A 26,370-nucleotide genomic window follows, 5' to 3' on the forward strand; every position below is an offset into this window, starting at 1 on the left:
TAAAGAATTACAATTGTGTTCAAAATTAGTCAAACTACACTCCCGTATTGTTTATAGTTTTTTATTTATTTTTTTTTTTTTAAGTCTTGTCTGTAAACCAATCAAATATACACAAATGCAGTTCTCAATTTTACAACTATTAATTTGATCTGATTATGATTAAGATTATTTACAAAGGTGGTTAGAATAGCCAAAAATTTTACTCAAGTAAAAAAAACGTTATTTCAAAAAATTACTAAAGTAAAAGTAATCATCCAAAAAATTTAATCAAGTACAATTAAAATATTTGGTGTAAAGAATACTCAAGGAGTAACATTGTGAGTAACAGCTTACAATGTCTTATTTTTTTTAAAACAATGGTATGTTTTTTTCTCAGCACAACTTCATGTATGAACTGTTATTATTACTGTATACTGTACTATGGGTACTGTACAGGGTTTCTACAGGTATCAGCAAATCTCATTTAATGTATTTTAATGCCACTTTAAATTTAATGACCATGCCCGACTGCATAGTTTCACACAAAGAAATTGTAAGGACAGTTGTCTGATAATGACTTTTTAAACGATATCTGATAACCCGATATTGTCAACTCCAGAAATACGATACCGATACTTCATAATAATATTACTCAAGTAAAAGTAGTCATCCAAAAAAATGTACTCAAGTAAAAGTAAAAAAGTATCCATTGAAAAGAATACACAAGTAATGAGTAATATTGTAACTTTTTTTTTTTTTTAAACAATGGTATTTTGTTCTCTCAGCACAAACTTATCTATGAAATGTTATAATGATACTGTACAATAACCCATTACATTACCACATTAAGGCAAAGAAATACAACAACACAAAAATCATTGAATTCTGGCGAGAAAAAAAAAGACAGAAATGAAGCAGTATTCGTCGAAAAAGCACGAGTGCCCTCTAGTCGAGAAAATAGTTCCTAGTTTGAATAGTTAATAGTTCCTTCATATTTACTATTATGACATTAAAATGATTATATCCGGTTTTCCGTGGTCATTCGGTGCCAAATCAAAATTGGGAGAGAGCTTTAAATCTGCGCTTTCCAGTCATTTTGAGGGCAGCGTTCTATGCCAAATACTTCATTTTTTGTACGGTTCTCTGAAGACTCCACGTGATTGAACAGGCTGGTGTGATCATAGAACGGCAAGCTTGCATCAGATTGGTGTAATGGAGTCATGTGATTATTGTTGCAACATCTCATTGGTGAAATTGTTTACTTTTGGCATCACTGGCAAAAAAAAAAAGTTGGATAAACATGAAAAATGTAACGACTCTTGTGTAGCCCAAAGTAGCGGACTAAGAGTAGCGTTTTTTTTTTCTTTGCAAGTCTACTCAAATAAAAAGTATGGCTTAGTAAAACTACTCTAGAAGTACATTTTTCTCAAAAAGTTACTCAAGTAAATGTGACTGAGTACATGTAATGCGTTACTACCCACCTCTGATTATTTGTGAATATCAAAACATTATACGGCAGTAGGGGTTGAATAATTTTAACCAACTGTAGAACATCAAAATACTGAAAATAATATAAAGTAAAAAATGGAAACGGCAAAAATAAGTGATAATTGAAAAATAAATATACTGCTGCCTTAGTAAGACGAACCGGTATAGATAATCGATAGTAAAATACAATACAAATACATACCATACAAATACATACATCGATACAATGAAATACAAATTGAAACACCTGATTATCTGATTCAGGTGTGTTAAAGAAGGGAGACATGGAAAACAAGCTGCATAGCGGATCTCGAGGACTGGACTTACCTTACCCTGATTTAGGGGAATAAAACTTTAAAAACTAAAGATGGATTTATTTTTAAGAATTCCCCATTTAAAGAAAATATGATAAAATGGTCATGTGACTAGTCATATCGATCGTGCGGAGAAAGTGTCGGTTACCATGGCTACCTGCCTCGCCGGACGGAGGCCAGGCGAGAAGGAGGAGAGAAGCGGCGGCGGCGGAGGAGGAGGAGAAAGGAGGCGGAGGAGGGACAAATTGGCCTCTGTTTGAGGGGAGGAGAGGCCGAGGTGGACGTGGCGGGTCCGCCGGAGTTGGCCACAAGTCGCGGGAGGGCAGTGGAGCCGAAGCAGCCATGACGCGGAACGCCCGCAGGTAACGAACCGCCGACAGGCCGCCGCCGTCACCGCCACCAGGCCCACGCAACCGGCTGGCGGGCCTCCTCCGTCCGGGCGTACTCTCTCCGCTCCGCATCCGCTCCACCTCCGTCGTCATCTGACTTGCTTCGGTCGCAGCTGTCAGCCGCCCCCCGCTGCGCCCACTCGGCGTGCTTAATGCGACAATAAGCGCGGGGGAGCTCGGGGCCCCCCTTCGGCGCTGCCTACTTCCCGCTCTGGTTCACTTTCTCCGGGATGCTACTTAGCTTAGCGTAGCTTATTTTAGCATACCGAGGCGCCGACAAACAAGATGGCCACCGGCTAGCTCTGTCGCTAACTGCCTAGCCTTGGCGCGTCCCGCTCTTTGTGCTCGCCGACACACTTTCCGCGTCTCTTCCTCTTCCATTTCTCTCCGCATGTATAAAGTCGGGTTGCAGGTGACAAACTGCCCCAACGAGTGTCGCTCGCCACGCATTAGGCTAAATGGAGCCGCCATGTTCTCTTCCTTTTGGGCCGCATTCCTGCACTCGCCCGGCGGATTCGCGTGGCAACCAAAACCCCTCGAACACTACGTCCTCGTTGCATGCCACTTATTTTGAAAGTTTTGATTCAACCCCAAAATGGATTTAAACTGTAAAGTTTGTCATTGAATGCATTCGCCTGCAGTAACATGTGATGTGTTAACTCGCAATTAAAGTACACATGAAATAGAGTTCTCAACACACGAACAAATCACATCTGACTATTCAGTAAAGAATAGAGGGCGCTCTTGCATTTTTTTTTTCCCAGTTAACGTGTAATATCCCATTTATATGCCATGAATTATATGCATATGTATTCACTAATGTGGTTGCCATAAAGCAAAGGAAGATTACTCTTGTAATGGAAGACATTTGCAATACCAGTCAATATGCTTATCGACCCAATCATCATACACATAATGCATCTCATTTGAACCTACCCTAAGTCAATAGCGTTTAGTGGCCCACTGCCCAGTTTATATCGGCCGCAGCTGATGAAAATATTGAATATGGGCCGCACAAGAAGCTCAAATTAAGACATTGTTGCTCCTCTCAGCTTTAACACTAGATGGTGCTAGTTACTTAAACACTGCCTCTCCGCAAGTGTTTATTGTGCAGATCTTAATTTTCAGATGCTTTATTGGAATCAAATTGTGCAATTGTCAATCACTAACTACTAGGTGTTTGTGTGTCTACCCAGGCCGCTATCAGGGCGGCGCGGGTGGTGACGTCGGGTCGTCGGACGAAACCCGTGGCCTCGGCTCCTCCCATCGGCGGAGTCTGGACTCCTCCCCCTCGCTAGAAGCGACCGGCGGCGAGGTCTCGGGGCGGGGCAGACTGACGGAACCCGCCGCTCCTCGCCATGACTGACTCGGAGGCCGAGTGTTTAAGCCTGAGTCTGGCCTCGGAGGGCGGTTCCCCCCTTGACCCGGGCGGCCACCCCTCGCTGGCTCTCCTTTCGTCAGACGGCCCCGCGCCCACGCTGAGTTCGCTGGCGGCAGAGGTGGCCGAACCGTTGGTCATGCTGCCGTGCGTCAAAGCCGAGCCCGAAGACCTGGACGACTTGGAGCGCCTGGAGCCCGTACGCACCGTGGACCTTTCCGAGATCCAGCCGCTGTCTACCGCCGAACTGGGCCGCGAGCAGATTAAGATGGAGATCAGCGGCCTGGACTACATCAAGGCTGAACATCAGCGCGCCGACCTAGACCACAATCTGGACCCCTTCCGCCACGCCGACGACATGGACTACAAGTCGCACTACGAGACTGGCTACGTATTTGATTACATCTCCCAGGTATCAATTTGCTTGTTTGGTGCTCAAAAAATGGGGAGGGAATAGGACTTAGATTTTTGGTTTCGATTATTTAATATTCAGTCATATTTTCAGACATTATATTTTGTCCCAGTAGCATACAGTATTTAAGCATGTGTGTCCGAGTCACTTTAGTTTGAGAGTTAGAATACAGAGTTTAGATCTAATATATCAGAAGTGTATTATGGAGGCGAAAAAAAACACATCTAAATGCGCCTCCCCCACAATTTGAACAGCGCTATCCCCATATTAAAGCCATATAAAAGTGTTTTACTGTAATACTTATATATACTACACTTGCATGTATTCTTATTACTGTAACAGTGGTTTCAAATAAGTGGAATAAAAACCAGTTTTTTTTTTTTTTTTTTTTTTTTTTTTTTTTTTTTGCAAATCAGTTTTGTAACACAATAGCACATAAGCAGGGGTGCACATATTTTTTTTTGCCCAGGTTCTCAGAGGAGGACCTGGAGATGTGACTTGGTCCTCATTGAGCTTGAGAGCCGACCTGCCTGATGCGATAAAATTATGACAAGCTTTACTTAGAGCCAATTAACTTTAATTAATTATATTAACAATTAATGCTTGATTAACATCAACTGACACAACAAAATTGCCATTACTTTAAAGCAGGGATGTCCAAACTTTTTGCAAAGGGGGCCAGATTTGGTGCGGTAAAAATGTAGGGGGCCGACCTTGGCTGACGTCCTTTAAGTAGAACAATATATTTAAGCAAATTTTAGCAAGCCTTTCTGTGTGTCACATTTGCTTTATATATATATATATATATATATATATATATATATATATATTTTTTTTTTAATTAATACATTTCAACAGTCTCGCAACTAGCCTTTGTTTTCTTTTGACTCTCGGGCTCTTGCAAAATACGGCTGCTGTGAAATTAAAGTAGCTTTAAGTTGCTTCAATTTCTCGCTGCGTATATACCCTTGTAATCTTGTCGTACATGTCACCATGTCTTGTTTAGTAATATCGCCTCACATTGAGCTCTTAAAAACAGCAACTGTCTCTTTGGAAATGAGGCAGACACAGTTGTTGCGTATTTTAGTGAAGAAATAGTCCAATTCCCACCTACCCTTAAACGTCGGCCGTCGCAGTCAACTTTTTTTGTTGTTGTTGTTGATTGTTGCCATTTTAGAAAATTGGGAGTAAAGGGTCACACGAGGGAATGTTCCTTAGAGTGCTGCTGCCTTTTAGCGGGTAAATGAGGGGCAGCATTTAGTGTGTAAGCTACTTCATATGCTGGTAGCAGTACTGCTGACTAATTTGTTAAGTCTGTGTGCGGGCCAGACATTACTGATTTTATGACAGAGGCTGAGGGCCGGATGAAATTTGACCAAGGGCTGCATTTGGCCCCCGGGCCGGACTTTGGACATGCCTGCTTTAAAGTGAAATGTAAAGAAATAAACATAAAAACACCAATTCAAAATAAAGGGCATTATGCGGCTCCCACATTAACTCCTTTGTAAAAAACTGCCTTTTTAAAAATGGGATGTCCTCCTCATAAGACCTCATTGAACGTGCATGTTTAGCTTTGTAAAATGCAAGCAAAAACACGTTTGTCAGTGCATGGCGGTGTTTTTCATTACCTTTATTCCGCCACTTGTCCATAGGGCGAGTGGGGTCCTGTCTGACATCGATAGTTTGCTTAACTGCCACATGCTCTGTTTTTTCGTGCTTTTCAAAGTTTGGTTGGCTGAAATTCTTTGACCCTACATAAAATGCGCTGCTCTTATCAGCGACATTGGGATTCTCACGGCACATTTTGTACCGCATTTCCGTGCGAGCATCATTTGCTTCTAGCCATGGTACCTCCTGCAGCCACTTTTCAGCAAAAGTCCTTTTTTTCGGTAGCTCTGGTGACGTCTCTGTCGTCTGTCTGTCTTTTGACGGGGGTGGGCGAACACGGAAATAATTACTCAGTGGGGCCTGCCTCTTCGACATTTTGAGAAGTTATTTTCTCATGTCCGCCGCAAAAACTGGTCAGCCATCGGTACGCAAAAGCGTATGGAAGCCGTTGAGGGCCAGCGCCTTTGTCTACGTCCAGTACGCATGCGCACATTGTTGTCTTATGTGCACCCCTGCACATAAGACAACAAATTGATAAATGACAACTTATGTTTATATATAGTGGTTCCTCTTCTTATGAAATTAATTGGTTCTGGAAGTACTACTGTAACTTTAATTCTGTAAGTAGAGACGTGTTTATCATGTAAATGCCCTAATCTGTTCCAAGCTCCCCAAAATTCAGACATACATCTTGTATAATGCCTAAAAGTGCATCAAAACATGTAACAAATACATGCTACAATTAGATAATTGCACAATAAGCCAAAAAATCTGAGTTGTCCATAATTTGAAAAACAAGAATAGAATAAAGAATAAAAGTTAATAAATTCATGTAAATCTGTCAGAACACGAGGGCCGACTGAAGAGGATGCTGGCACACACGCGCGCGCACACACACACACACACACACACATACAGTAGAGGTTCCCCTAAGCCAGGGGTCCTCCCCAACCTTTTTTGCACCACGGACCGGTGTTATTTGGGTATTTTTTTCACGGACTGGTGTTCTGATATATTTTGCAACCCATCAAAAATGCAACGATGCGGTTCTACGCATGCGCGTAACGTTAAACATGACCGCAAATGCAGCGATTCCAAAGTAAACACTACAAACTTTCTTTAAAGAAAGGAATATTAACTTACGTTTGATTATGGAAGGACATGTAGAAAAGTTCTCCTCAGATACATCCTGCCATGTTAGATGCACACAACATCTGCACACCGCTCTCTCACCAATAACGACTTCGTCTTATCGTTAAGCATTAATTAAGAAGCCCGATTCACAAAGATATGATGTTGGAAGTTGTAGCAAGGTTTTCAATGCTCTCGTAGCGATGTCAGGAAATTCCGGAATGACTTTAATCCAGAACCTGGGTAGAGTTGTTGTCTCAAATGTACGTTTAAGGTCGCCATCATTTGTGATCTCTACAAGCTGATCCTCCTCTCCTGTTGCACAGACATGCTCGAATCACTCGGTTTATTCACAAACGGGTCATGAATCGACTTCTTCGCAGTTCGTGAGTCTTCGAGGTTGTAGGCTCATCTTCTGGCTCATCAGGTGCCCTTTTCGCCGTAAAAATATCTCCAAAGACGTCTGTTTTCCAGTCATTTTCGCTCGTGTGGAGGCTAACTATTTCCAGGAACAAACGTGCTGCGCCCGCGGCCTTGTAATACGTTATTATCTAGGACAAGCGCCCATAGGTATATTGTATACACAAGATAAAATGTACTGCTAGCAGTCCAATCAATGCATTTCTATGACGACATTCTAATCTATTCTGTAGTATTATATCTAGAGTAGACAGGGATATTGGTGTGTTAAACAGGGACACAGGGTTAATTCGGCCAGAATTCGGTCATTAATAAATTATTATTTCTGTGCGGCCCGGTAGCAAATGCGCCACGTACCGGTCCGCGGCCCGGCAGATGGGGACCCCTGCTCTAAGCCAATTGGATGCCATGAAAGCTAGGCATTAGCCAATGGCAGAGCAGTTGTAAGTATGTTACATTCAGTAAACTCTGGGAGCGGCGAATACAAGCCATACTATATTTTTGCCTTACGTATCCTGAATTTTTTTTGTAATAAGAGGCAATATTTTCCCGTAGAGGGGTGTCTTAACCTGAAAATTGTTTGTTAGACGACGTTTGAAAGTAGAGGTACCACTGTATTGTGTTTTCAATGAAGATGATGATGATGACAATGACAATAAATTCAAATTCAAGGAATTTACACAAATAATGAAATAATTAAAAATAAATAGATAAATAAGTAAATGGTCATCCAATGTGATAAATTGAGCTATTTTAGTTGATTTTTTTAGTTTGTTTTAGTTGTGTTAATGTAAATAGATACATATACCGTATTGGCCCGAATATAAGACGGCCCTGATTATAAGACGACCCCCTCTTTTTCAAGACTCAAGTTTGAAAAAAAAGACTTTTTGAACACCAAATTAAGTTTTATACAGAAAATCATTACAGTACATCCGAAACAAATGATTTTAACAATATATTTGAGAGAAAAAGCTTGTATTTTGCCTCATTCAAATCTTAATTTCTGAACATTTAAATATGTAAACTAGAGCTGTCCCGACTAGTCGACATAGTCGACGTCATCGATGACGTAAATCCGTCGACGAGCACAACATCCCGTCGACGGTTAATGAAGGGTTAAAAAAATATATGCGCGGAAAGTTCAGAATGTCGGATGCTCTGTATGCAAGCAGGGAAAGCGGCACAAATCCAAAAAAGCGCACCAGATTGTCCAAAACATTGACTTATTTCAAAGAAACAAAGGAGCGTACACTGTTCCGTCCTGTCTCTTCAATGCCAAGCTTGGTTGCACGTCGGCCGTGAATAAACACCTCAAGCGCCGTAACCCAGTTTGTAAAATTTTTTTTTTTCATTTTTTTGTACACCAGAGGGTGCTGTCGCCTTACTAAATAATAATGTTTCATTGACAATGAGCCTATAAATGCTATTAGTATTGTTCTTAATGCCAACTGAAAGGTTTATTTCATGTTATGGTTTATTTTATGGTATAGAAAATTATATTAGGTTAAAAGGTCATAAATATATACAGTGATTGCACTTAAGGGAGAGATTGTCAATGATAAGGTAATAAATTAAGGTAAAGGCAATTCATATGGGCAATTCATTGATATATAAATAGGTTTAAAAGGAAAAAGGTGAAAAGTTTTCGTTAATTTCTAATTGTGTTGTTTTATTTGTGTGCACTGTAGCTTTTACAGTGTGATTACATCAAGGATGGAATAAAAGTTGTAAACCATCAGTTTAAGAGACCATCTTTTCAATCGGGATGCTACACTAGTTAATTCTATCAGCATTTGAACTCATTGTTTATTTGTGATTTATTATTGTTATTTACGTGTTTATTTGTACTTTAATAAATAATTTAAGTGTTCCAATATGTTTTTTGTGAATTGATAAGCGTCAACAAAAATTTCATTGCTAAATTAGAAAACAAAAACAAAAAAATTTTTTTTGTTGTTGTTGAAATTATTAGATTAGTCGACTAATCACAAAAATAGTCGGCTGACTAATCGGGAGAAAATTAGTCGTTTGGGACAGCCCTAATGTAAACTAAAGTGCAATCACATTCGTAAATGAATGGCTTCTGGTTTTTGAAATGTAAATAAACCAGTCTATTGTGATAAAACAAAAAATTACAATAACTGCATTAACCATCAAAGTGAAGTTTAACTGTAACTGTAGTCTTGAAACGTCTGAATAAGGAAAAACATTGCAATAAAACACAAACTGGTTAAACTTTAGAGTAGCTGAGATCTGTCATGACGGAACATTGCTTCAATGATATCTGGCGCCATCTAGCATCGTGAATTGGCAGAGTAGCTGAGATTTGTCATGACGGAACATCACTTCAATGATATCTGGCGCCATCTAGCGTCGTAAATGGGTATAATGTCTAGGCAGCGAATATAAAATGACCCCCTTTTTCAGTCTTATTTCAATGCAAAAAACGCGGTCTTATATTCGGGCCAATACGGTAATACAAAACTTACTGTATATAAAGATGATGATTCAATGCATCCATCCCAGGTAAAATAAATGTGGGCCTTTTTGCGGCAGGTGAGCGACACACTGGATTACATCAAGTCAGACCACCACGTGGACCTTCAGTGTTACTACGCAGCGGAGCTGGGCGAGCCGGACCCTGCGGCACCTACGCAGCTGGTGGTGCCTCCGCACAACGCCCTGGAGTCTATCCACATGGCCGAACTGCGCAGCGAGCTCAACAAACTACGACCCGATTCGCTCCTGCTGCTGGACGGGATGACTAAGCCTGAAGCCGATTTCCCGTATCAGGCAGCTGCGGATGAGACCAAAGCGGCGGCGGTGGGGGCGACCGGCTCTGCTAAAGGCCCACCGCCGAGGAGGCCGCGCAACATGCAGGGCGAGAAGCCCTTCTCGTGCACGCAGTGTGGCAAAAACTTCAGTACCCTTGGCAACCTGAAGACGCACCAGCGCATCCACACGGGTGAACGGCCATACTCGTGCGCGCAGTGCGGCAAGAGTTTTGGCCAGGCGGGCAACCTCAAGCGCCACCAGCTCATCCACACGGGCCAAAAGCCCTACGTGTGCGCCCACTGTCCCAAAGGCTTCACCAAGGCCGACGACCTGCGTGCCCACCAGCGGCTACACACAGGCGAGCGGCCCTTCGCCTGCCCCGTCTGCGCCAAGACCTTTGGCCAGGCCAAGGAGCTTAAGGCGCACCGGTTGAGCCACGCTGGCGAGAGGCCTTTCTGCTGCCAGCACTGCGGCAAGAGCTTCAGCAAGGAAGCAGCGTACCGAGACCACCTCCGCGCGCACGACGACATCGGCGCCGCCACCCAACCCAGGCCTTTCACCTGCTCGCACTGTGGCAAGACTTTCGGCAACGCCGCCGTGCTCAAGACCCACGAGAAGATTCACTCGGGCGAACGGCCTTTCGGCTGCGCCCAGTGCGGCAAAAGCTTCGGGCGCCTTGGACACCTCAAGGCACATCAACACGTGCACACGGGCGAGCGCCCGCACGCTTGCTCACGCTGCGGGAAGACCTTCAGCCAGTCGGGCCACCTCAAGGCGCATCAGCAAATCCACAAACGGGAGCGCGCCGACGTCACTGACGCCCACTAGCCAAACGGACAACTGGACATCCCCTCCCCTTTTTATCCTTTTTTTACGTATAGCCACCGCTTTGTTACCTTTTGGCGCCTTTCTAATCGTTACGTCGTCTACGGCTGTTTTCGTGAGTGTGGAGGCGGCGGTGCCTACAGAAAGCCGTTTGAGCATTTATTGCAGTCAAGTCGTAACGCAACAAGCTAGAAGAACAGAATTATGGCGGAAGCAGTCCTATTGCACACAATATGGACATTGCACAGTGAAAATTCAACACTCGATTCCGTTGCCAAAGCACTACTTCTGTCTCAAAACTCCTCATGTCACTTAAAGGGACAGGCAACACCTTTTGTTAATAATCTTCGTGTGAAAGACAGGTGCCCAAAGTATTTAAGTATACAAATCATGAATTTCCTAGACCTCTGATAACAGAGAAAATGTTTAAGCATAAAAAAATGACAGAACTGCAGCCATTTTGTGATGTCAGTTACATACACACTGATATACTTGAATACAGGTGCATGGAAAATGGGTATTACAGACATCATAAGGTAGGACGGGCAATCTTGGATACTCTCATTTGATTGGATAAAATAATACATTGATAAAATGTCCGCACACTTCCTAAAATTACTAGCTTTTATTGACTTTTTCTCCACTATTACACAAGTAAAATTCTATTTTTTTTCTTTGTTCAATAAGTAAGATTCTTTCATTGAGATGCAAATGAAATAAGTGTTGTCTGTCCCTTAAATTAAACATGCCTCCTTGCCAGTAGATGGCAGTTCTCGTTTCACTTTCCTCCTACTATTGTTCCTAATACAAATAGTGAAGCACTAAATGTTAGCTCACTGGCTGCCATCGATGTAGAGCTGGGCGATAGGGGCCAAAAGTCGTATCTCAAGTCTTTTAGGCTGAATATCGATATATGATGTAGGGTCCCCACATGTTTTTGCCAAGTGAGAACAAATGCTAAGTATAAGTCCAGGCCAAATATGACATTACAACTTTTATTGAAACTAGTGGTACAATTTTTGACAAGCCTTACCTGTCGATCTCAGTTGTACCTTTGAATCTGAGCCAAATGTGAGCATTTACTAAAGTTATCTCACTGAATTCACTCACAAAGAAAAGACGGGGCCATCTAGCAGCCATAAAGCAATTTTCACATAGTGGCCTAGGAACGAAAATACAAATTTCTCTCATTCCCACATTAACGTAAAGCGCTGTAGACGTTAGAATCGCAAACATGTTTGGGTCGCGAAACATGAAAATACGCAACAAGTGCACTTATCTGCAGATATTAACGACAACGAATGTCTGCCACTAAAAGCTAGCTCACTGTAGACGTGATCGGCGGAGAAGATCTGTTATAATTTTTATAATCGAAAGTACACTAATCCCCCAAAATTTATGAAATCGACCCCGATCAATCGATGCACCTTTAATTGAAGCTGGCTATTTCAGTGGCAAAATCAAATAAACATTTAGCTTCACCTGGTTAATGAAAAAATGCTTGTTCAAATAATAAAATGTAGACATAAATACCGTATAAAAACAGGACAACTTTATTTGAAATCATAGCAACGTAAGGTGCACTTTTGAACTACAGGTAGTCCCCGGTAACATTCCCACGCTGGCGATGTAACCCGAATTTTCGCTTAATTCAGATTTAACCCTGTAAGTACCCCCAAATTCCCCCTAAATCTCAAAATAATGATCAAAAAACATGTATTACACATCATTGTACTGTCCTTGCCAAGACATCGGAGCCAAGTCCTAGCTAGACATCGACTGCAGACAAAATGGCGGACGAGACTCCGGTGTCATCGAGTTGAAATTGCATAATTTGGGTATGTCGTAACCCGGGGACTACCTGTATATTGATATATACAAAAGTCTTAATTCCATATCAGAAGATATATCACCCAGCTCTACATAGACAATGATAAATGAAGTAGTTGCATTAAAAATAACCTTTTCTATTGAAGACAATAACTTATTACCACTTACAACAAAAACTTTTCTAACAGCTCTATTTCATAACTTAGTGGTCGTCAATGACGGTGATCGCTGCCAACTTTTCGCTGTCAATGGCGCTGAAATGTGATGATTCAATGCCAGCCATTCCAGTTCAATTTGATTTCTACTGCGGTTAATGGAAGGCATAAGTTAAGAAATGCCTTGATATTGGAGCTAAGGTCTGACGTGGCACTCGTGGACAAAAACTGTCCCGAAACACAATATTAGTTGGCCATAGATGTTGTTTTAATGAGGACAACGCTTCTACCAGTGCAGTTCGGTATAAAGGCTCAGACGGCTTTCCTTTGTAGTCGCTAAACACACGGCTAGCAGTGTGGCCAACTTGGTGCTAGCAAGCATTAGCTGGCTGTCACATCTTGTTACACATTAGTCTGTGGACTTTTCTATATTTATACACATCTCTCTCAATCTATATCTCTAAATATATATATATATATCGTACACTTGTTCCATATCAACATGTACAATGCAGTGGAACATTTTTCTGCAAAGAATGTTTGTTGGAATCGGTTTCCAATGGAAAGAAACGCAACTTGTTTACACTGATGACATGGCTCATCATGATGACGTCATTCCAGCTTTTTGGAACTTTGCTTTGACTTTTTACGTTGCGTGTGAGTGAGACAGCGCCTCCCGCTGGCTGATCATGAATGGACTTTTATCTTTTTCTATTTAGCCAGACAAATGATTACAGGTTAATCATCTTCATCTTCGCTACGTTTTTATCTTCTCGCACACAAACGTTTTGTACCAGTCTTTTATGATCACATGACGCTTATTGAAATGGAAGCATTTCTTGTACTGCCAATCAAATATAAAAAGTAAACCTTATCCTTTTGTCTTTGCACTAGTGATCTACTTCTACTTGGTCATGTTTCCCTCCCGCCTGGAATCTGTTACCTCTGTCGCCTTGCGTTTGTGTTCACGTTCCATTTCTCGTGTCCTTGCTTTGCGGACAGAGGGTGGTTTGAGTTGTCCTCTAGTCTAGTCTAGTGGCACTTAAAATTTGTAAGAAAAGGTATGTGAAGCCTTTGAACCCTTGGATTTCTGCATTCTTTAACACATTGACTGACATGCGGCCACTCTGTTTTCAATGGTCACTGCCAATCTACCAGTTCAAATGGGTTGCGTGTCTATCGCCTACAGTGACACTTTAACTGCATGGATCTGGATCAATACATGGATTGGTTAAGCAACAGTCAAAATAGATCATTATTGTCAATCCTAGATCTGCTGTTTTGTTAAAAATAATGCTTTCCACACAAATGTCTCTCAAAGTGTGGTAGGAGTACCACCAGGGTTAAACAGGCTACCTCTAGTGGTACTTGAAAAATTGATTGAATCAGCATTTCCCCCGCGAAACTTGCAAAGCCTAGTGGTTAAGAAGTCTACCGGCGGAACACTTATTTAAAAAAAAAAAAAAAATTAGGGCTGTCAAACGATTAAAATTTTTAATCGAGTTAATTACAGCTTAAAAATTAATTAATCGCAATTCAAACCATCTATAAAATATGCCATATTTTTCTATGAATTATATATATATTCTGTAAAATAAATTGTTGGAATGGAAAGATAAGACACAAGATGGATATATACATTCAACATACGGTACATAAGGACTGTAGTGGGCATTTCACTCTACTGTCATTTAAATCTGTCTATGCTGTCCTCACTCCGAAGCGTCTACTTTTTCCAAAGCTAGACAGCTAGTGAATGACGCCTTAATAATCAGACTTCTTCCTCTTTCATCTGATTTATTAATAAAATGGCCTCAAACCATTGTCCTCTTTAGACCGTTTACGTAAAACTACAAAAAATAGTAAACAAGCATTGCATTAGCAACAACGTTAGCTTAGCACGCTATACAGGTTCACTAAACATAAACAAAAAGCGTCTCATACAAAAAATATAACATTTCGCTTACTAACATAATATGTACATTCTTTACAACAACCATACATACGGACAAATCTTGTCCAAGGATCATATAAGCACAACAGAGACGTCGTGCAGCCATATTGAACTGGCAAGAAAAAAATAAACCATGTCGCAAAGCGACCACAAGAGTTCGCTGTTAGATAGCACAAAACGCCTTGCTGTAAAACTTACCAAAAGGCAGAATACTGTCTGAGAGGGACATGTGCGTTAATTGCGTCAAATATTTTAACGTGATTAATTAAAAAAATTAATTACCGCGCGTTAACGCGTTAATTTTGACAGCCCTAAAAAAAATGTTTTTTTATTTTTGTTTTTTTGTTTTTTAAGGATCATAGACTTCAGTTGACTGGAAACTGGGTGCAAGGCTGCGCTTTAGGGGGCCTATTTGCAAAATCTTAAAATTCAAATATTTTCAAAACCTAAGTAGGTACCTCCTTTAGGCATATATGAGCAGCGGCATCAAAAAATTCAAAGTCAATCTCTAATAAAATCCCGATTCTTTATATATATATATATATATATATATATATATATATATATATATATATATATATATAAGAGGACAATGGTTTGAGGCCATTTTATTAATAAATCAGATGGAAAAGGAAGAAGTCTGATTATTAAGGCATCGTTCACTAGCTGTCTAGCTTTGGACAAAGTAGACGCTTCGGAGTGAGGACAGCATAGACAGATTTAAATGACAGTAGAGTGAAATGCCCACTACAGTCCTTATGTACTGTATGTTGAATGTATATATCCATCTTGTGTTTTATCTTTCCATTCCAACCATTTATTTTACAGAATATATATATAATTTATAGAAAAATATTAATTTTAATTAATTTTTAAGCTGTAATTAACTCGATTAAAAATTGTAATCGTTTGACAGCCCTAATATATATATATATATATATAAAACTTAAAATCTGAGAATTTTATAGCCATTTTACGCTAGATGCACACAAATCACCAAATGTAGAGATAATCAATATTTTCAGGATCAATAGCAATATTTAACAAATATACAGTAGGTTTTTGCCCAAAACAGTGACTTTTTGTTGTTGTTGTGCAAAACAGTTTTTAAGTTTTTAACAGCTACTAAATCACTCAATTTTCACATCAGAAAAACTTAATACTTGAGGAAAGCATGCAGAATCATCTGCATTTTACTCAACAAAAGCAAATTCAGCATTTTTCTATATACAATCACGACTTATCTAGGTTGGATTCCAATGTCACTGTCGCCTCAGCATGTCTTGCTGCCGAGCTTGCCCTCGTCATTTTTAGATTGAAATTACATAAAATAAAACGCGTAAAAGCCGATTTTTTTTTTTTGTATGGACGCAGAAATGTCCAAATTACTTTTTTGCCAAATAACGGCCAGTTGGCAGAAAATTACCTGATTATTTGAATGTAAAGTTAGGTTATTGTGTATGGATACAAAATCCAACATGGCGGCTATCACAAAACAAAGAGCTCATTAAGTTGAAAATTCTTGTAAATAAATGCGTAAATCCCGGAATTTCTATAGATATTAACGTTATATATATATATATATATATATATATATATATATATATATATATATATATAATTGGTACTGTATGATCATGAAATATTGGGATTTACACCCCTAACTGAAATACATACACAAACACGGGAAAATTATTCTTTGGGTTCTTTATTGAGCATCATGTCGATGATTTCAACGAGCCATGTAGGAAGATGAGGTATTGGAGGTGGAGGATGAGACCACCCTGCCGTCTACCACCTCCTCTACCACCGTCACCACGCGCTTGCTAACGTTTGTCGAGGACGCTGACGAGGTGGTGACACTGCAGACACACGGGAGAAAAGGTGTGACGACCGCAGACTGACCAAAGTGCCTCGCAGATGTGACTCACCTGCTGACGTTCTCGCCCTCCAGCAGGCGGCGGTACTCTGCGATCTCCATTTCCAGCCGCGTCTTAACGTCCAGCAGCATCTGGTACTCTTGACCTTGGCGCTCCAGATCAGCTCGCAACTGCATAATTTGCTCTTCCAGGGAGGACACCTGCGGGACGAAAGGAAAGGTTTGAAAAGAAAGGATTGACACATGCTCAGGTTTATAGTCATCCGCTTCCTGCTTACCTGCATCTGGTAGCCCGAAAGCATCACGGAGTAGCGACTCTGCGTCTCGGCGAGCGTTCCCTCCAGCGACGCTTTCTGAGGAAGCAAACTAGGTAAACTTTTGCAAAATGCCAACATCACTCATATTCTGTTATTTTGGAATCATCTACCGGTTGTTACGGTTTAGCGATGAACCTATTTCATCACGGTATACAGCAAATTACGCTGATGTCTGAGACTGAGGAATGCAACTTCAAGACAGCCCAACTTTTTTCAATTTTCTTTGCTTACTGTTTTTCGTGTTTCAATCTAATGTTAGCTACAGAACGTGCAACAAACTTGACTATCATCAACTATAATCAACTTTATATACTGTATATAGAGAGTGTACTTAATATTCTTCTACCAATTTTGATGATACAGAAATTCAAACAAGTGTAGTAAACACAATAATTATACGTATATATATATAAAACGGTTATGCGCCCAATGAGATCCTAATGTAGGAAGGTTGTAGATGTTTTTCCTAGGTTTGAGTGCTGTAAATTATAATAATGTTACTGTTTGCTCAATATTCCAAGGGGCCGTTTACATGGTGACTCTCCGAGAATACGAAAAATGTCAAATTTGTATTTGCGTCTCCATTTGAACAATGTTGCGATTCCGCATGAAAACGATGTAGTATTCATGCCAAGCCCTAGGGGGCAGTGCAGATTTACTGGGCGACAGAGAATAAGGCACTTTGACCCCACCAAACTCCCTCAGCCCAGAAAAAAAATATGCCCGCCCACTCGAAGCACAGTCATTTTTCTTTTGCTCAAAAGGCACAAAAATTGAAACGTTCAACATATTTAATTTAAAAGTAATATTAAAACAGTAAATTAAAGCCGACATTCCGCCATATTTGCTGTTTTTAATGTTTAGTAGCACCGCTGCGCACGCCCAATGTGACGTGTACGAGTGCTGACGTTAACGATGCGGTCTCGCGCTGCAGGAGCCTTTGATATGCATGCCGAGGAAGCCCCCCTCAACCCCCCGCAATCGGATTCTTCCACTTTGGAGGCAGGATGCAGAATTTTTCGTCTTCGCCTTCCGTCTTCGCCGACACCATATGCACGCGAGGCGAGTCCGCAACTCAGTCATTGCGTCTTTGTGTTGCAGAGTCGCCATGTAAACTGCCCCCAAGTTATGTATTCTGTGTACGTGATTAACTGTGCATTAGTGTAGCATTGGTGTCGTGCTTTACCAGGCCCAGCAATGACTGCAGTTCAATCTGGAGTGCCTGCAATGTACGTTTGACTTCATTGATCTCCGACCTGGACGTCTGCAGGTTAACCGTCTGCGTCATCACTTCTTTGTTGAGCGCCTCTATCTGCACACCAACACACGTAATGAGGATACTGACACACATACCACATTTACACACCCGTTGGAAGTCACGTTCTTCACCTTAGCGTTGTACCAGGCCTCCAGGTCGCGATTGTTCTTGGCCGTCATGGCCTCGTAATGTTCTCGGATTTCGGCCATCATGGCTGACAAGTCCTGACCCGGGGCGGCGTCCACCTCCACGTGCACCTGACCGCTCATCTGAGCGCGCAATGCCGCTAGCTCCTACAGGCACACACTTCATTAGTGTGAAATGGCAAAACAGATCAAGAAAACATGCATGTGACAGCTAGATCAATAGTAACAGAGGCAGAGGAAAACATGCATGCAGACAACCTCCTGGTGGTTCTTCTTGAGGAAGACTAGCTCCTCCTTGAGACCTTCAATCTGCATCTCCAGGTCAGTTCTGGTCAGCGTGAGCTCATCCAGTACGCGCCGCAGTCCTCCGATGTCGGCCTCCACCGACAGACGCATGGCAAGCTCGTTTTCGTACCTGCAATGGATGGAGAAAAACACCAACAGTTGCAACTAATGTAGAAAATTGTGGAATTAAATTTTAAGACAGACGTGGACTCACTTGGTTTTAAAGTCTTCTGCCGCCAGCCTGGCGTTGTCAATGCTCAGGTGGACTGCACCATTCACCCGGGTGGCATCCTGGATCTGAAACAACAAAGACCTTGCTTAGAAGTCACTTGAACAGATACTTGAGTACATATTGGAGTTTGTACTTTCTTAAATTTAATGAGTAAAAGCACATGGGGAGTATTTTGCTATGACCTTGGCGTTGAGATCGGCAATGGTTGCGAAGTAGGCGGTGTAATCTCTGCTGGAGGGACCCACTCGACTCTCCAGGAACTGACGAATCTTCAGCTCCAGCTCAGCGTTGGCTTTCTCCAAGGAGCGGACCTTGTCCAGATAGGAGGCCAACCGGTCGTTCAGGTTCTGCATGGTGAATTTCTCGTTGCCCATCAGGGCGTCGGTCCCGCTCATGGACATGGAGGAGAAGCCGCCGCCCATGCCAATCCCCATGCCCGCCGAGGAGATGCGCACGTCAGAACCTCCCGCACCGCCGTAAACACTGCCGGCTCTCATGGCCGTGACGCGGCTGCCGCCTCCCATGATGGAGGTGCTGCGGACCGACCTGGCAGTGGAGCGAGAGATCATAGCGGTGTTCATGTTGGCGTGCAGAGTTGGAGGTTGTAGCTCGTCGGAGAGTGATGAGACGCCGCGCAGCGCTGCCTTTTAAAGCCTCAATGTGTCAGTCTGTCAATCTTGTATCTGGGTGTGGCGAAACGGGGGGTGTCACCTTTGACTTCTTCTGAGAGTTGGGAATGTTGCTCAGGTAAAGAATGAAAACCAGCAAGTCCGACTGGATGTCCGCCACTCTTGCTTTTATATGAAAACTCAAGCTGTTCTTGGACTATTTCCATCTCTTTGTTTCGGCTTCTCCTCTAATGCAAAATTCTTACAATCCTGGTAGAAGAGTCCTAACACATGAATCGAAGCTTTCTCTTGTTTTACCAAATGCTTCTGCTTATAACATTTGGCAGCAAAAACAATACCAGATCTGTGCTGGCCTTTACAAGAAATCCTGAGTCTGGCCAAGTCCAGACAAAACCTTCGAAATGTGGTCTTGGGTCTTGCTACACTAACATTTGGTTCTGTTCTTGCTGACTAACAACTGATGAGTATCTTTGCCTTATGGGGATTTATTGCTGTTTGATAAAATCAGAGGTAAATCAAGTCTGACAAGAAGGTTTTACTCAAATCAAATAAGGTAACCGGAGTCAGATAAAGCACATTAAATCGTGTTTGAACATAACCCTGATACCTGATCATCGTTCATGCAAGAATATGAAATAATCTTCAGTTTTATCTACAATTTTTTATTGTAGATTAGCGCTGTCTGATTTTAAGATCGAGAATGAAAAACTTGTGGATCGAGCCTGATGATCAGCCGTGTCATATTTAATCGACCATAAATGCAAACTGATGGATTTCAAGCAGTTCATTACACTGCGGGTGATGTAAACCGTAAAGCCAATCATACATAATAACAACAAAGAAATTCTCACATGCTGTGCACTAAAATACATTTAATTTTTCAAGCACCTTGGTTCTTCCTCCGTTGTCAAAGCTTTCTTGGGTTTGTGTTTTGCGTAAATCAACAAGTGACAATGGCTTGACTGGTTGATTTGAAGCTTCGCTGACAGAAGATTTATCCTCTTAGTTACGCTCCACAGTGTTCCTGTAGGGCATCCCACAAGGATTTTTTTTTTTTTTAAACGGAGGTCATCAATTTAGAGTCCACGTTTTTTGTCCACCCTGGTTTTGCTAACCACAGACAAATCCGCATCTGCCAGATAATATTGAAGACATTTGAATTCTCAGATTTTCTGTCTGAGCAAGGCTCTCTTTCGTTTGTCTTTGTCAGGAGATAATTTACGCTTGACTTGTTGATTTGTGAGCTCGCTGACTGAAGATTTTTTATTCATGATTTACGAGTTTCAATGTGGGGTTCCACAAGTCTTCTTTCAGTTTATGACTTGTTCTCATGCTTCAGTTAAACTCATCACTTTTGTGTCCACGGTCACTCCACGACAAATCTGTGTTTCCTATTATTTAAAACATTCGGCTGCTAAGATTCTTGTTCTGCAACTTCTTGCTTTCTCTTTTTTGAGGCATTCTTAAAACAATGATCCCTCACTACTTCGCGCTTAAAACTTGGTGTCCTCAGTCCATGGCAGATTTTTTTTCAATTAAAAAAAAACAGATGAGCTGTCCCGGGCGTAGGCTCCCTCTCCCTCCCTCTCCCTGCTCTTTGTTGGTCAGGCAGTGAGTGCACTGGAGTTGCTTATTAAAGTTAACAATGATTGACAGACGTTAATGATTGAACTTGCCAGAGAAGCGAACTTCAAAGCACCGCATGCGCCAATCATCATTTAACTTGTTAAACAGTCGCTATGGCAACTCATTGTGTGTAAGTGAACAATTTGAGCGGATTTGAGTGGACTCACTCAATGAAGCATTTAATAAAGCCAAGCATTTTTTTGCTGTATTCTTGTAATTATTATAATTGTAATTGACATTGTTAATTAATAATTGTAATAATTCGGTGTGACTGTAACTTCTTTAAAACTTAGAATAATTGTTACATTTGAAGTGCTTAAAAACAATTTGTTAAAAAAAATCTATACATACATATATATTAGGGCTGTCGAAATTATTGCGTTAGCGGGCGGTAATTAATTTTTTAAATTAATCACGTTAAAATATTTGACGCAATTAACGCACATGTCCCGCTCAGACAGTATTCTGCCTTTTGGTAAGGTTTACAGCAAGGCTTTTTGTGCTGTCTAACAGCGAACTCTTGTGGTCGCTTTGCGACATGATTTATTGTTTTCTTGCCAGTTCAATATGGCTGCACGACGTCTCGGGCTGACGCCTACGTTGTAATGTTGTGCTTATATCAGTACTTCTCAAATAGTGGGGCGTGGTGGTGGTGATGCCGGGGGGGAGCATGTGACCTCGGGGAACATGTTTTTTTTTTTTTTTTTTTTTTTTGCCGTACTGGAATAAAGTGTACTTGCACATCCACTCTGTAGGTGGCAGTGGCGCTCTCATTTTCAGAGTGTGCGCAGTATTTTTGAACTAAGGAAGAGCACTCAGCACACACAGACAACAGATATGAAGAGCAGTGTGCCACCGCCGTTTTCGAAAGCCGTTTTCCGACCGGACTCACTCACGCAGCAACCCACTGTCTTGTCCGGTTCTCACGTCGCCGCCCGAGAAGTGCCATTTTCGGCTTGGGATCGTCACGACGACCGCCCTCACCTACGGTTCTACCTCGGCCGCCGTGAATGCGCTTTTTTCATGCCGTTTGCCTTTTAGCTTTGACTTTTAATACAGTGGGTGATGATGAAAGACCACTGTTTACTGTGTCTAAAAATAATTATAGCAGACAGCCAGAAACCAAATCAATTAAGACGCCACTTAAAGACATTAGACCCCAATCTCATTGTTAAGCCGCTTGATTTTTTTCAGTGAAAACGTGCCGAATATTGCCAACAATCGTCCTGCTTTGTCAGTGTTATATCAGTAAGCCAGTGAGCATTGTTAGCATGCTCATTGCAAAATAACTCCACACCATTGCAAAGGAGGTAAATACTGTGAGCAGCAAAAATAAAAACTGTCCTGTCCAAGGACACTTTTTTTTTTCCTTTTATTCAGATTTGTTTTTTCGGTCAAATTTTTTGGCACATTGTCCTCATGAGTGAATGTTCCTAATCAATTTTAATTTATTATTTACTGATTTTATTACATTTTATTTTTCTGTATCAAATGGTCAAAAATGTACCTTGAGTGTATTTTTTAGTTTGGATGTGATTTTTTTTTTTTTTTTTTTTTAATTCAGGCAAATTGCACGTCAAGTCTTCTCTGTTACAAACAAAACAATGTTAATAAAGTTATACTTTATTATAAGTTGATCTATGTTACTTTTTTCTTTATTAGAAAAAAAGGACACAATGTTAGGCAGATGCGTATTTATAATAGTAATTTTATAGACAAATGATACTATTTACAGTGGCGGCAGAGAGTTTGGGGGGGCGCGAAACATTTACGTCTTCCTTGGGGGGGCGTGACAGAAAATAATTGAGAAGCACTGGCTTATATGATCCTTGGACAAGAGTTGTCCGTAAGTATGGTTGTTGTAAAGAATGTACATATTATGTTAGTAAGCAAAATGTTATATTTTTTGTATGAGACGCTTTTTGTTTATGTTTAGTGAACCTGTATAGTGTGCTAAGCTAACGTTGTTGCTAATGCAATGCTTGTGTACTTTTTTTTGTAGTTTTACGACGGTCTAAAGAGGACAATGGTTTGAGGCCATTTTATTAATAAATCAGATGGAAAAGGAAGAAGTCTGATTATTAAGGCATCGTTCACTAGCTGTCTAGCTTTGGAAAAAGTAGACGCTTCGGAGTGAGGACAGCATAGACAGATTTAAATGACAGTAGAGTGAAAGTCCTTATGTACCGTATGTTGAATGTATATATCCATCTTGTGTCTTATCTTTCCATTCCAACCATTTATTTTACAGAATATATATATAATTTACAGAAAAATATTAATTTTAATTAATTTTCAATTAATCTTTAAGCTGTAATTAACTCGATTAAAAATTTTAATCGTTTGACAGCCCCAATATATATATATATCTTTTTATTATACCTTGGGAAAAATGTGAAAAAATGTCTTTATATACGTATATGTATATATATATATATATACTGTATATACAGTATATACTGTATATGTATATTTCCAATGGTAAATCTGAATAAATACTTTGAACACACAATAAAAAAAGCCCCCCTTTTTTGGGGAAGGGGGCGCTACTTCGTGGTTTTTCACTTATCGCGGCGGGTTCTGGTCACCGTTAACCGGGAAAAAAATGAGGGATCACTTTTTCCAATTGTTCAGGTCTTCAATTATTCAGGTTCACCTTTCTTTTTTTTCTCTCCAAATTTCAACTACATAGCCTATTACGACGGAGAATTAGAGCCAAATAAAGGAGAAGGAAAAAAAAAAAGACTACTACTACTACTACTACTACTACTAAAAATCATACTGGTACTACGAAAAAAAGTATCATTACATACTGTAGGGTAAACCACTACGCACTCATACATGTACAGTACCTTAGCTGGGAGCTTCGACGAAGCATCAATAAAAAGCCATCTATTGATTATAATTTGATTTAGATGAGCCAAAAGATAAAGGATTTCCTTATTTATGAAGCAGATTGTAAGATATAGATTCAGGAGATATTAATCCAATTCCCTAATGCGTCACTTATGACATAAAGCTACTCCGTAGCTGGGAGCTACGACGAAGTGTTGGTAGCCTATACGGTGGGGCAAATAAGTATTTAGTCAACCATTAATTGTGCAAGTTCTCCCACTTGAAAATATTAGCAAGGCCTGTAATTGTCAACATGGGTAAAACTCAACCATGAGAGACGGAATGTGTGAAAAAAAAAAAAAAGAAAATCACATTGTTTGTTTTTTCAAGAATTTTATTTGCAAATCATGGTGGAAAATAGGTATTTGGTCAATACCACAAGTTGATCTCATTAATTTGTTATGTACCCTTTGTTGGCGGAGGCCAAACGTTTTCTGTAACTCTTCAAAAGCTTTTCACACACTGTTGCTGGTATTTTGACCCATTCCCCCATGCAGATTTCCTCTAGAGCAGTGATGTTTTGGGGCTGTCGTTGGGCAACACGGACTTTCAACTCCTTCCACAGATTTTCTATGGGTTGAGATCTGGAAACTGGCTAGGCCACTCCAGGACCTTAAAATGCTTCTTACGAAGCCACTCCTTTGTTGCCCTGGCTGTGTGTTTGGGATCATTGTCATGCTGAAAGACCCAGCCCAGTCTCATCTTCAATGCCCTTGCTGATGGAAGGAGTTTTCACTCAAAATCTCTCAATTCATGGCCCCATTCATTCTTTTCTTTACACAGATCAGTCGTCCTGGTCCCTTTCCAGAAAAACAGCCCCAAAGCATGATGTTTCCACCCCCATGCTTCACAGTGGGTATGGTGTTCTTCGGATGCAATTCAGTATTCTTTCTCCTCCAAACACGAGAACCTGTGTTTCTACCAAAAAGTTCTATTTTGGTTTCATCTGACCATAACACATTCTCCCAGTCCTCTTCTGGATCATCCAAATGCTCTCTAGCGAATCGCAGACGGGCCTGGACATGTACTGGCTTCAGCAGGGGGACACGTCTGGCAGGGATGGATTTGGGTCCCTGGCGGTGCATTGTGTTGCTGAAAGTAGCCTTTGTTACTGTGGTCCCAGCTCTCTGTAGGTCATTCACTAGGTCCCCCCATGTGGTTCTGGGATTTTTGCTCACCGTTCTTGTTATCATTTTGACGCCACGGGGTGAGATCTTGCATGAAGCCCCAGATCGAGGGAGATTATCAGTGGTCTTGTATGTCTTCCATTTTCTAATAATCGATTCCACAGATGATTTCTTTACACCATGCGTTTTACCTATTGCAGATTCAGTTTTCCCAGCCTGGTGCAGGTCTACAATTTTGTCTCTGGTGTCCTTCGACAGCTCTTTGGTCTTGGCAATAGTGGAGTTTGGAGTGTGACTGACTGAGGTTGCGGACAGGTGTCTTTTATACCGATAATGAGTTAAAACAGGTGCCATTAATACAGGTAACGAGTGGAGCCTCGTTAGATCTCGTTAGACCTCGTTAGAAGAAGTTAGACCTCTTTGACAGCCAGAAATCTTGCTTGTCTGTAGGTGACCAAATACTTATTTTCCACTCTAATGTGATTTTCAGTTTTTTTTTTTTTTTTACCACATTCCGTCTCTCATGGTTGAGGTTTACCTATGTTGACAATTACAGGACTCTCTAAACTTTTCGAGTAGGAGAACTTGCACAATTGGAGGTTGACTAAATCCTTATTTGCCCCACTGTACGTAATGTGCGTAGTGGTTTACCCTATGCAATAATATGACTTTTTTTTCTCTTAGTACAACTTTAATCTCGTAGTCCTTTTTTTTCCTTCTCCTTTATTTGACCCTAATCCTCCGTCGTAGCCTATTCATCCATAACATAAACTATCAAAGGCTTGATTCGATCATTTTACAGATATATCGTAACATTTTTTATGACATGATCTAGTTTGTGTTTACAATATTTGTAATAATAACAGTAACGAGGTTGAAAATCCATACTAACGCTGACTTTTTCTCAGGATCTTGCTTGCAAGCTAGCTGTTTAGCTAATGCTACTTCTGACCAAGAGGACTCATGTAAAAAGATTTTTTTTTGTTTTAATAATTGTCTTATTCTGATCATATGCATGAAGCGGTTTCATGAAGTAGAGTGAGACATTTAATCATGGCTAACTATTTGGTAAAAATATGAAAAAATGAAAAATATAAACAAGGACGTAAATTTGACAATTACTTAACAACACATTTGATCTTTTCACCTGAACTTTTTATCTTCATGAGCCAACAGCACCTTGACTGGAAACCCCACCTTAAATTTACTTTTCCGCTTGTGAACAACAAAAGAGTGAATGAACAGTTGCGCTGTAAGCTGTCATTAAACACTCGTCAATCAATCCTCACTCTAAATCTCCTCAATGGCGCTCAAC

The 26,370-nt window shown here is 40.9% G+C and overlaps 2 protein-coding genes across 2 annotated transcripts; one reads left to right on the forward strand and one right to left on the reverse strand.

The window, feature by feature from the left end:
* The first annotated feature begins 1,924 nt into the window (after nt 1–1,924).
* Nucleotides 1,925–13,595, forward strand: si:dkeyp-113d7.1 (uncharacterized protein LOC407709 homolog). The gene is made up of 3 exons (XM_057817709.1): nt 1,925–2,143; nt 3,367–3,960; nt 9,679–13,595. The coding sequence occupies exons 2-3, from the start codon at nt 3,529–3,531 to the stop codon at nt 10,723–10,725; spliced, it is 1,479 nt and encodes a 492-aa protein (XP_057673692.1). The 5' UTR covers nt 1,925–2,143; nt 3,367–3,528; the 3' UTR covers nt 10,726–13,595.
* Nucleotides 13,596–16,353: 2,758 nt separating this feature from the next.
* Nucleotides 16,354–19,415, reverse strand: LOC130904754 (keratin, type I cytoskeletal 13-like). Its single transcript, XM_057817730.1, has 8 exons — nt 18,961–19,415; nt 18,761–18,843; nt 18,520–18,676; nt 18,247–18,408; nt 18,044–18,169; nt 16,819–16,893; nt 16,593–16,741; nt 16,354–16,523 (listed from the first exon to the last, which is right to left on the reverse strand). The coding sequence occupies exons 1-8, from the start codon at nt 19,357–19,359 to the stop codon at nt 16,394–16,396; spliced, it is 1,281 nt and encodes a 426-aa protein (XP_057673713.1). The 5' UTR covers nt 19,360–19,415; the 3' UTR covers nt 16,354–16,393.
* Nucleotides 19,416–26,370: the final 6,955 nt, after the last annotated feature.

The sequence above is a fragment of the Corythoichthys intestinalis genome, chromosome 16 (genome assembly GCF_030265065.1).
Source record: "Corythoichthys intestinalis isolate RoL2023-P3 chromosome 16, ASM3026506v1, whole genome shotgun sequence".
Lineage (NCBI taxonomy): Eukaryota > Metazoa > Chordata > Actinopteri > Syngnathiformes > Syngnathidae > Corythoichthys > Corythoichthys intestinalis.